Source organism: Chrysochloris asiatica, unplaced genomic scaffold (assembly GCF_000296735.1).
Source record: "Chrysochloris asiatica unplaced genomic scaffold, ChrAsi1.0 scaffold00011, whole genome shotgun sequence".
NCBI lineage: Eukaryota > Metazoa > Chordata > Mammalia > Afrosoricida > Chrysochloridae > Chrysochloris > Chrysochloris asiatica.
Window position 1 is genome coordinate 30,155,545 of NW_006408529.1, and position 12,787 is coordinate 30,168,331.

The following is a 12,787-nucleotide window of genomic DNA, read 5'->3' on the forward strand; positions in this document are numbered from 1 at the left end:
ATAGGCTGCAGCAGTTCTACAGTCAGGAACACATCTTCTTTGTCTTGTTACAGACAAGCCTCACTCTTGTCTTTGCTTAGTAACCCTGTGTCGTCCTTTGACCTCTGACCTGCTAGGACAAATGTTACAAAGCTTATTTAGCCAGTCTGTGAATGCCCAAAGGGCACATTCTGGAAGCCTGTCTCCTGCCCATTGTTGCTGTTAAGTGCTATCAAGTGGGTTTGACTCATGGTGACCCTATGTAAGGTTTCCAAGGAGTGGCTGGTGAGATTGAACCGCAGACCTTGTGGTTCAAACTGACCTTCTATCTAGGGCATTAGTGCACAACACCCATGTTGTTGTTGTTGTTGTTAAGTACCATGGAGTCGGTTCCAACTCATAGTGACCCTGCCCAGGGTTTCCGAGGCTGTAAATCTTTACGGGAGCAGAACACTTCATCTTTCTCCCGCAGAACCGCTGGTAGTTTCGAACTGCTGACCTTGCAGTTCGCAGCCCGATTTGTAACCACTACGCTACCAGAGCTCCTATAGGCACTCAATTTTACTCAGTTAATGGACCTACAGCTGTTCTCTCTCTCCATGCGACCACTTCTGCTCTGGTCTCCACTGTCGAAGATTTTCTAGGTACAGATCTCATGTTCCACTCGTCCTCTTCCTCCTTGATGGCCCTGGGATCATCTGTTCCTACTCCTGAGATTGTTGTTGTTAAATACCATCGAGTTGGTTCTGACTCATAGTGACCCTGTATAGAGATTTGAAGGAGAGGCTAGTGAGTATGAACCACTGACCTTGTGGTTCAACCGGACCTTGTAATCCAGTGCTTTATTCCACAGCTCTACACCAGGAATTCTTATGAGATGTCTCCTTTTAAACCTAGTTGGATGGCAAAATTTAGCAATCCTAGACTAAGAGTCCTGTATGTCGTATTCCCATGGTCCCACCCAAACATTTGATAGAAATTAAGATGTTTGATAGAAAGGCCATATTAAGTAAATTCAAGTTATCACAATATATATGTATATTGTTGTTGTTAAGTGTCATTGAGTCAGTTCTAACTCATAGAAATCTTGTATAGGTTTTCCAAGGATCTTCACGACATACTTCTATCTATCTATCTATCTATCTATTTATCTATCTATCTATCTATCTAAATGTTGTTATTAAGTGCAGTTGAATTAGTTCTGACTCATAGTGACCCTCTATAGAGTTTCTGCGGAATGGCTGGTGGATTTGAACTAAAGACCTTGTGGCTCACAGTCCAGTGCTTTTCCCATAGTGCTATACCAGGAGTGTATATGTTGCTGTTATTGGTAATACCGTGGAGTCGGTTCTGACTCATAGTGATCCTGCACAGGGTTTCCGAGGCTGTAAACCTTTACGGGAGCAGAAAACCTCATCTTTCTCCCATGGAATTTCGAACTGCTGACCTTGAGGTTGGCAGCCCAACTTGTAACCACTACACTACCAGAGCTCCTTAGGAGTATATATAGTCTACTAAAGTCCAGCAAAAGTCAACAAATGACAATAATTTTAATTTATACATTTAAATCTATAATCTCTTGAATTTACTGCAAGGAAGAACTTGTAAATTTGCCCTCAGATGCTCATAATATAGATAAAGCCATATTACAATCTCTGAAAAATTTTCTTCCTCCATGATTCAAGATCAAAGTTGGTATTGCTGTTTTATATAAAGAAGTTTTTTTTAGTAATTCTAGTACCTTTCCCTAGGTGACCAGTTATATTTATCGTTAACTCTAATTTCTTAAAGGTGTTTTTTCATTGTTTATTGAATTAACATAGTTTCTAATTTTATCTGATTATTCACACTAAAGAACAACAGATTCATCTTGTAAGTTTAAATATTTTTATTTTGAGAGATCACTAATAGGGCTGAGACTAGTGATGGTGGTAGTGGTGGTTATGTGCTGTGGAGTCGATTCCGACTCATAGCGACCCTGTACAGGGTTTCCGAGGCTGTAAGTCTTTACAGGAGCAGAAAGTCTCATCTTTCTTCCGCGGAGCAGCTAGTAGTTTCAAACTGCTGACCTTGTGGTTCGCAGCCCAATTCGTAACCACTACGCTACCAGAGCTCCTTGAGACTAGTGATAGTTTTTTCACCCTGAGAAGAGCATCAGGCTAAAAGGAATTAATGTTATTCCAATGGAAATGTCTAAAACATGTATGTAAAATCACACACACAAAAAAAGTAAAACTTTGTCTTCCTATCCTTAAGAAAAAAAAAAGTTAAACCTTTTTGTCATTTGATCTATGAGAGTGAAATATGCTGTAAATGCTAAGTTAAATTATGGAAAAATTCTGGGAATTAAGAAAATAAAATAGGACCATTAAATGAATACTTAGACAACATATCATTCAACTGCCTGAGGAAAAGTGCATGACACTTTCATGTAACCATGACTCCATAGAAACCAATTACTTACATGAAATAAATAAAATCCATTCATTGTTTTCAATACAACCTTAACTTCAGAGGAATAAATAATGTCATATGTTCTCCAGTATTTGATCAGTACTTTGATCGGAAGTGGGAATTATGTGTGGAAGAATACTTAAATGTCTTATGAATTATGTCTTTAAATAATTAATAATATACTGCCTTGGGATTTTCCCTCCATATTTTCATTAGTTTCCTCTAACTCATTATAAAAAATCAGAACAGAATTTTGTGACCTTACCTTTCCTTAAATTCACTTAACTGGGAAATAAGACAGTGTAAGGGTATGTTTTTTCAATATTGAAGGCTTATATAAGCAAAATGGAGTACTGGCATGGTGCTGTACAATAAGCACTGAATTGCTAATCTCAGTGTTAGCTGTACAAGCCCACCAGCTGTTCCTAGGAAACACTATACAGAATCACTATGAATTGGAACTGATTCAATAGCACTTAACACTGACAGCATTGGCAAAATACTGAATGATGCAGAAATAGTTAAAAGAAGATGGAAGGCATATACAGAGTCCACATACCAAAAAGAAATTGTAAATGTTCAATCATTTAAAGAAGCAGCATATGATCAAGAATTGATGGTACAGAAGGATGAATTCCAAGCAGCACTGAGGGCATTGGTGATAAACAAGGCTCCAGGAACTGAAGGAATGAAATCTTTCTAAAAACTGTAGCCCTAAAGGTACTTACATAACTATACCAAGAAATTTGGATGACAGCTACCTAGCTAACTGATTAGAAAAGACATATATTTGTGCACATTCCAAAGAGATGGTTCAATGGACAGTGGACATCATCAAACAGTATCATTAATATTACATGCAAGTAAAATTTTTCTGAAGATAATTAAAAATGATTGCAATAGTATATTAACCAGGAACTTCCAGAAATTCAAGGCAGATTCAGAAGAATACATAGCACTGTGGTGACATCAAATAGATTTTGACTGAAAGCAGAAAATACCAGAAAGATGCTTACCTGTGATTTATCGACTATGCAAAGGCTTTTGATTTTGTGGATCATGAAAAATTATGGACAGCATTGCAAACAATGAGTATTCCAGAAGACTTAATTTTGCTCAAGAAGAACCTGTATAGACCAAGAGTCAGCCCTTAGAAGAAAACAAGTGGATACTGGATGGTTTAAAATTTGGAAAGGTGTGCATCAAGGTTGTATCCTTTCACCATACTTAGTCAATCTGTATGCTAAGTAAAAAAACAAACAAACCATGAAGCTGTATAATATGAAGAAGAACGTAGCACCATGACTGGAGGACGTATCATTAACAATCTGCAGATTTTACAATCTTGCTTGCTGGAATCAATGAGAATTTAAACTACTTACTGATGAAAATCAAAGACTATAGCCTTCAGTATGGAATGCATCTCAGTGTAAATAAAACAAAAATGCTCACAACTGGACCTATAAAAAACTGATGTCAGACTTCAGTTTGCGTGGATCCACATCAACACTCATGGAAACAACGGTCAAGAAATCAAATGATGGATTGCATTAGGCAAATGTGCCATACAAGACCTCTTTAAAGTATTCAAACACAAAGATATCAGTGTGAGGACTAAGATGTGCCTGAACTAGGCCATGGTATTTTCAATCACCTCATATGCATGTGAAAGTTGGACAGTGATAAGGAAGACTGTAGAAGAATGGATGCATTTTAATTATGGTGTTGGAGAAGAATATTAAAAGTACAATGGACTGTGAAAAGAGCAAGCAAATTTGTCTTTAAAAAAAATGCGGCCAGAATGTTTCTCAGAAGCCAGAATGGCTGGAGTTTGTCTCTCATACTTTGGACATGTCATCAGAAGGGACCAGTCCCTGAAAAAGGACATCATTCTTGGTAAATTGAAAGGTCACTGAAAAAGAGGAAGAACCACAATGAGACAGGTCTGCACTGTGGCAGCAGCAATATAATCAGATGGACCTATTGTGAGGATGGTGCAGGACCAGATAGTGTTTCCTTCTGTTGTGCATAGGGTTGCCATAAATGAGAACCTACTCTGTGTCTCCTAACAACAATAAGAGTATAGGTCTTTGTTCTTTGATTAGAAGGTGAAACTTCTGTCAGAATGTGTTGTTGTTGTTAAGTCAATTACGACCCTGGATAGGGTTTCCACCACTAGTCTGTTTGTTGTGCTGTGGTGGCTTGAGTTGCTGTGATTCTGAGGGCTATGCAACCAGTATTTTAAATAACCAGCAAGGACACCCATGGTGGACAGGTTTAAGATCAGCTTCCAGACAAAGACAGACTAGGTAGAAAGAGTGACGAACTACTTCCAAATCCTTAGTCACTGAAAACCTTATGAATAGCAGAGACACATTGTCAGACACAGTGCCGGAAAATGAGCTGCTCAGGTTGGAAGGCATGCAAAATGCGACTAGGGAAGAGATGCCTCCTCAAAGTACAGTTGACCATGATGACGTGAATGGAGTTAAGCTCATGGGAGAAAAGCCCACAGAACCTTCATTTGCTGATGGGCCCAACTCAAACTGAAGAGAAGCAGCTGAAAACTTCCATTGAAAATCAGAACATGGAATGTATGAAGTATGAATCTGGGGAAATTGGAAGTTGTCAAAAATGAAATGGAATGTATAAACATCGATATCTTAGGCATTAACTAGTGAGCTGAAATGGACTGGTATTGGTCATTTTGAATCTGACAACCACATGGTTTACTATGCAGGGAATGACAAATTGAAAAGGAATGGGGTTGCATTCATTGCCAAAAAGAACATATCCAGGTCAGTCATGAGGTACAATGCTGTAAGGGATAGGATAATATCGATGCGCCTACAGGGAAGCCCAGTTAATACCACTATTATTCAAATTTATGCACCAACCAGGAGGGAGCAGTTGCTGGAGAAGGATATCATACTTGGTAACATGGAGGGTCAGAGAAAAAGAGGAAGACCCCCAATGAGATGGATCGGCCAGGTGGCATCATTGATGGACTCAGGTGTGGCAGCGGTAGTGAGGTTGGCCTGGGATCAGAGATTGTTTTGTTCTGCTGTGCATGGGGTCGCTATGAGTCGGTTCCGACTTGATGGCATCTAACAACAAGAACAACATAGGGTTTCCAAAGAGCAGCTGGTGAGGTTGAACCACCGACCTTGCAGTTCAAATGACTTTGCAGTCAGACACATTAGCCCACAGTGCCACACCAGGACTGTCAGAATGTAAACTTATATAAATAATATAACTTTAAAAACATTTTATATATTGTGTTGTTTTTCACTGCTGTTGAGTCGGTTCCAACTCGTAACAACATTTTGTACATTAGAACAGAACAATAACCAGTCCTGAGCCATTTTCACAACTGTTGCTATGTTTGAGTCCATTGTTGCATCAACTGTGTCAACATATCATATTTAAATTAATCTCCATTGGTCCCTGACTGTTTTCTTCAGCCATGTTTTCTTTTTTGTTTAATAGTCTCTTCTTTTCTATTTTCCCATTTTGAGATGAATATTTATTCATATAAATAGACACAAACTATCTGCCCACTCTCTGGTACTGACTGCTATATTCATTTCCCCAAGGCACAGAAGGAGCGGTATTCAGACACTCAGTAGAAACACCTCATATCAGAGCAGAACCTTCTCAAGACCTCAGGTAAGTTCTGGTTCTTAATTTTTTTTTTCACTGTTTCAATTGCTATTTATTGTCCTTAATATATAAAGAACTGAAAATAAAATGGACAACATACTTGTATGAACAAATTACATTCCCTATCTACATGATAAGATCAGGAGTTAGGCACAGTAAGTTAGGTTAATGTTTCATTATTTGGATCTTCTCTAGATTTCTCTACCTTAGTATACATATAATTTATGAGTTGTCAATTTGTCTTAACTGTGGTACCTAGTGTGCTGATGTGACATTAGGAGCTTTGTCATTTGTATTTCTACCAGTAGGATCACATATGGTGAACAAATTTCAGTGAATCAACCACACTAAAGCATTTTGTGAAGAAGGACCTGACAATGTATTTCCAAAAACAAGAGGCTAGTGAATGCCATGTGTATAGCAACAATAAGAGGACATTGTCTGATATATTGCTGAAAGGTTGGAAGATGTTCAAAATATGATTGGAGAACAGTTCCCTTCTCAACTAGAGTTGATGACTGGGGTAGAGTTGACCTTAAAGATGTGGGTGGAGTATGGCTTTTGGGATCTTCATTTGTTTATGTTGATATTGTTGTTAAATGTCTTATAATCTGTTTTGACTCCTAGTGACCCTGCAAAGTCACAAAATTTATTGGACACTGTAAAGCTTTGTGGGAGCATCAAACCTCATCTCTCTCCCACAGAGTAGCTAGTGTATTTGAATCACCAACCTTGTGCTTCAAGTTCCAGTGTTTATCTTACAGAGTCACCACTCTCCACATTTGTTGATGCAACACACCTCAAAATTAGAAGAAATAGCTGCAAACATTCATTACTAATCAGAACATGGAATGTAAGAAGAATGAACCAAAGAAAATTAGAAGCTGTCAAGAATAAAAGGGAAAGCTTGAAGATTGGTATCTTAGTCATTAGTGAGCTTAGTTATTAGTGTGTTGAAATGGACTAGTATTGGCCATTTTGAAATAGACAATCACATGGTCTACTATACTGGAAGTTACAAATAGAAAAGGAACATCATCACATTTATCAGTGATAGGAAAACATCTATATGCCTTCAAGGAATAACAGTTAATATGATTATTATTCAAATTTATTGTGTGGATCATGACAAGCTATGGACAACATTGTGAAGTATAAGTATTCTGGAACACTTGATTGTGCTCATGAGGAATCTGTACATGGACCAAGACTCGGTTGTTTGAACAGAACATGGGAACACTGAATGGTTTAAAAATAAGAAAGGTGTACAACAGGGTTGTATTCTTTCACCATATTTATTCAACCTGTATGCTGAGCAAGAAAAACATGGCATCAGGATTGGAGGAAGACTCGTTAACAATCTGTGATATGCAGATTATACAAGCTTGCTTGCTGAAAGTGAAGAAGACTTAAAACACTTACTGATGAACATCAAAGACTTTGGTATGGATTGCATCTCAATGTAAAGAATGCAAAAATCTTCACCATTGGACCAATAAACAACATTCTTATCAACAGAGAAAAGATTGAAGTTGTCAAGGACTTCATTCTTCTTGGATCAACCATCAACACTTCTAATAGAAGCAGAAAATCAAATTAGATTTGATATTTTAAAGATCTTTTAAAAGTGTTGAAGAGCAAAGATGTCAACTTGAGGACTAAGGTGCATCTGATCCAAGCCATGGTATTTTCAATAACTTCATTTGCATGTGAAAACTAGACAGTGAATAAGAAAGACCATAGAAGAATTGATGCAATTGAGTTATGGTGTTGGAGGAGAATATTGAAAGTACCCTGGACTGCCAAAAGAACAAACAGATCTGTGTTGGAAGAAGTGCAGCCAGAGTGCTCCTTGGAGGCCAGAATGCCACCAGTACTGACTGTGAGGGTTGGAAATGCAGAGGCAGATTTAAAAAAAAATTTTTTTCTGTTGTTTTTTTTGTTTTTGTTTTTGTTTTGGCAAAAGGATGAGATTGGTTGATTTTGCAGCCCAGGAGGGTAGGTCCCCGGTAACCAGAGAGGCAGTGAGGCCAGGCATGGAGACAGAGATGATGGTGTGGACAGATGGAGTCGCTAGGGACACAGGACTCAGGGAGGGATAGAAGCTGTTTGCTGACAGCCAGGGAGTGGGGGCGGTGGGCCTGTGGGGTGGGCCTGTTCGGTTATTTGATGATGCATGGAGGGGATTGTAATCATTGCAATGAAATGAAATATTGTAGGATGAATGTGAAGCTGAAGTGGGACAGAGGCAAAAAATGATGTATGCACAACCTTGGAAAAACAGGGCTCTGGGATACAGAGATTGAGACATGGTTTGAATGGGGAAAAGTAGGGAAAATATTAAGATGCTTGGCTGTCTTTTGAATCTTGGTTTCCCTGGTATACCACTATAAAATAGACACTGGAGGGGGAGAGAAAGGAATAGCCAGAAATACCACCATAGAAAGCTTGTAAGTCCATCTTCTGCCTATAACTGATTAGAATACCTAAAATGGGGCTACAACGTGCCCAATGAAGGAGTTTTCCTGCAGAGCCTCTGCATTACACAAGACCATAGGTGGAATCCTGAACAGCATCCAGAATCTTTTGAGGGGAAATGTCCAGTTGAAAGTACAAGCAGACCAGCCTGAAGTGGCCAGAAGAACAGAAGATACTTCCTGAAATAAAGACTGACAGGAAAAATGCAAAACAATATAGGTTTTTTGACTGATTACTACAAGAACAAGCCAGTTGCTCACTTAGGAGACATCAAGGTAAGTGGTCGGGTCCCCCTCAGGGCAAACCCCCTTCTAAGACTAAGGCTCAATGGGAATGCACTCTCTGATTGGTGCCCACGTTAGTCACCGATAAGTGGAAGTAAGGGAAAAACCGCAACGAAGCTGTGAGGTAAGCCCTACAATGCTCAATAGACTCCTCTGAACCCGGATGGAGACCTGGTTGGCCAGCACTGTGCCAAGTCCAGGGGACTCTTGGATCCAGAGTCAGCGACATAATCACAGAGGACTAGAGTGGAGAGTGAAGCATCCAGCTGATATGAAGAGAGGGCACATACATAAGTACACCCACACTTGCAGATAATACCCACTTGACCGGGCTTCAACAGCTGGATGATCAAAGCTCAAACAGAAGAAGAAAGAGCAAGGAAAAAAAGAATAATCTGACACAGTTTGATGAACTTGACATACACCAATGGAAGCAGTAGCTCAAAAGAGGAAACAAATCATCACAGTGAGGATCATTTCCACCCCCTCTGCACACGGAGAGGACAGAGATGGGCTACTTGGAAATTGGCTACCCAGAATGGGGGGGCTACAGAGGCAAGAAGTGACTGGCTTACAAGCTTTCAAGGGGGAACCTAGATTCAGAGGGTGTGGAGCAAGGTAGAATCTCCACTGAGTAGTATCCAATCTGTCTAGGCAGGGTTGATGAAAGGAGATGTGGATAGGTCTCTTGTGATACAATAGCGAATAATTGTTATCAGGACTGATTGTAAGGGCTGGAAATGTAAATAAGAGACATTTTGTGGCCAAGGGAGGGGAGTGATTTACTTTGCAGTCTAGGAGCGGAAGTCCCTGAGACCATCAAAGGAGAAGGGCGGAGAAGGAACCCTACTCAGAGAAGCAGTGATGCCAGGGATGGAGGCAGAGATGATGATGTGGGGAGATGGATCGGCTGTGGACTTTAGACCCAGGAGAGGAAGAGGGGCTGTGTGAAGAGGACCAGGGGGCAGGATTGCAAGGTATACCCTTTGGTTGGTGGATGATGCATGGAGGGGATTGTAACCGTGGCAAGGAAACAATATACGACGGGATCAATGTGAAGCTAATGTCCTTCCATGTAAACTACCACATAATTCACAATAAAGCATTAAAACAAAATGAAATCATAAAAGTAAAGTTGAAACTTTTATTGCAAAAAAATAAAGTCAGTTTTACAACAGTAAAATTTTCAGACACCTGTAGTTCTGGTATAAGGAGCTCTAGTGGCATAGATGAGTTGGGCTGCTAACCTCAAGGGCAACAGTTCGAAACTACCAACTGTTCCATGGGAAAAAATGATGAGGAATTCTGTTCCCCAAAAAGATTTACAGCCTCAGAAACCCTTTGCAGGGTAGCTATGAGTTGGAACCAACTGCACAACACATAACCACCACCACCATAGTTCTGGTATGACACTGTAGCATAAACTCTGGACCACAAAGTTGATTTGAACCCTAAGGTCAGCAGTTCAAACTCACCTTCTGCTCCTGCTATACAGGGTTACTATGAGTCAGAAATGACTCAAAGATACTTAACAATAACAACATTGTTCTATGTTAACAGTAAGTACTGAACTAACTGTGAAGCACAGGTCTGCAGTTTGAACCTGCCAGTTGCTACTTGGGAGAAAGATGAGGCTTTCTGATCCAGTGAAGATTTTAAACCTCAGAAACCCAATGTTGTTGTTGTTAAGTGCTACTGAGTCAGTTCCAACCCATAGCAACCCTGTTTATAGTTTCTAAGGAGCAGCTGGTGAGCTTGAACCACCAACCTTGTGGCTCAAACTGACTTTGGAGTCCAGGGCATTACCACACAGCACCAAATAGTTCTATGATAATATTTTCCAAGGAAGAATTAAGTTGCTCAGTAGCTGAGTAACGTGGGTTCAACAAGTTAAAAATATAAGAAGAGGTTTCCCTCTTTATGTGATTGCAGCATTTTTCTATAAGAGCATAATAACTGTTTATGCCAGAATGTTGGGAGACTTAAAGAATATGTGTAGACAGCATCGCATGCTGTGCTATAGTCATAATAATTGGCTCTTTTCTTAGCTAGACATTGAGAAAGTTTTGTGTAACTAATTATTTTTAGGCTTTCAACCACTTTTGAGTTTCATAAGAAAAGAATCCACATCTTCTTTGCTTGTCCTCATGTATATAGTAACAAGCGCTGTATCTCACATATAATAGTGTTTGTAAGTATTTCTTAATTTGCATTACTGAAATTTAACAAAAACAAATAACAAGGAGATGAATTAACTGAATGTGATATAAGAATACGACATCAGTTGATATTCAATTACCATGACTCATGTGAATAGCATTGATTCAAACCATTTTTTAAACTTAATTTAATATATATACAGGAGCCAAGTAATGGATTCAATAAAATGTTAAAAATCACAATATTCTAAAGGAAATATTTCTTTTTACTTTTCATCATTTAGTAATTATGCACTCAGTTTGCAATGTTTACTATGAAAAGTCTATTGCCAAGTGATCAACAAAGTCGATTGCTATTTCTCTTGCAGACATGACTCAATATTCATAAATGTGAATATAAGTTTAATTATAATTAGTATATATTTTTTCAGATTTAAAAAAACTAATCTCGAATTATTCATTAATTATCTTAATGTTGTGCTGAGCCAAATATATCAGCTAGTGCAAAAAGTCGATTGGCAACCCTTAAGATGAGTGTTAATAACCTAAATTCTGAAACTGAATCAGAAGCAAAGCACAGTAATGATGGGGCTTTTAAATTATTCATTTGTATACTGAAATTTAAAAGCACAGTGTCTGATAGAATCTTTATGAGTCTTGCTGATAATTTTTCTTCCAGAAAAATAAAAAGTACTTTTAGTAAAGAAACTAATTCTAATCAATAGGACAAGTTGGGTTAGCCAATAAATTGTTAATTTGGGGACTAAGTAGCCATATTGTCTTTGGTTCTATTATTATGAGGAGTAAAAAGTGTTATAAGGAATACTCCAAAGATTTTATCATAGAGTGTAGATATAAATTTGATAATATATGTCAAGATCTGTATAAGTTTTCATGTGTGTTATAAAACATATATATACTAGGATCTCCTCAGTAACCCTATACAAGTTAACTATGAATGGGAACAGATTGTACAGTACTTAATAGCAATTATCTATCTATCTATCTATCTATCTATCTATCTGTCTATCTATCTATCTATCTATAGCTATATCTATATCATCTATATCTATATCTATATCTATATCTATATCTATATAAGTCCTGGTGTGGAACTGAGACACAAGGTCAGTTTGAACTAAAAAGTCAGCAGTTCAAACACACCAGCCACTCTTGAAGCCATTATACAGCATCATTATGATTTGGAAGCACTGGACTGCTAACCAAAAGGTGAGTGGTTCAAAGCTACCAGTCATTCCTCAGAAACCCTATACAGTGTCTTTATGAGTTGGAACTGACTCAATGGAACTTAGCAACAATATATATATAATAAATGTACAAAATATAGTTATATGTATAATTATATAATATATACATATATAATACCAACTTCTTCAATCTTAAATTGATCAAACATGTAATCAAGATGTATTGATCATTACTGGTTATGGGAATGCAAAGGTTGGAAGAGGAAGGATCAGTAGTTGGAAAATATGGTTTGGGTGATAGAAAAAATTCTGGTAGAAAAAATTGCATGGTAGAATTCTGCAAAACCAATGATTTGTTCATTTCAAATACCTTCTTTAGACAGCATAAGACACAATTATACATGTGGACCTCACCAGATGGAATACACAGAAATCAAACTGACTGCATCTGTGGAAAGAGACAGCAGAAAAGCTCCATATCATCAGCCAAAAAAAAGGCCAGGGTCAGATTGTGGGACAGACCATCATTTGCTCATATGTAAAATCATACTGAAGCTGAACA

General features: G+C 38.3%; 1 protein-coding gene across 1 annotated transcript in view; it reads left to right on the plus strand.

Annotated features, from left to right (window-relative positions):
- The window catches only part of SGCZ (sarcoglycan, zeta), a 718,425-nt gene that overhangs the window by 685,530 nt on the left and 20,108 nt on the right, over window positions 1–12,787 (plus strand). The window contains exon 5 of the mRNA XM_006834475.1: window positions 6,030–6,102. Within this exon, the coding sequence (XP_006834538.1) occupies window positions 6,030–6,102 (73 nt within the window). The remainder of the gene's footprint in view (window positions 1–6,029; window positions 6,103–12,787) is intronic.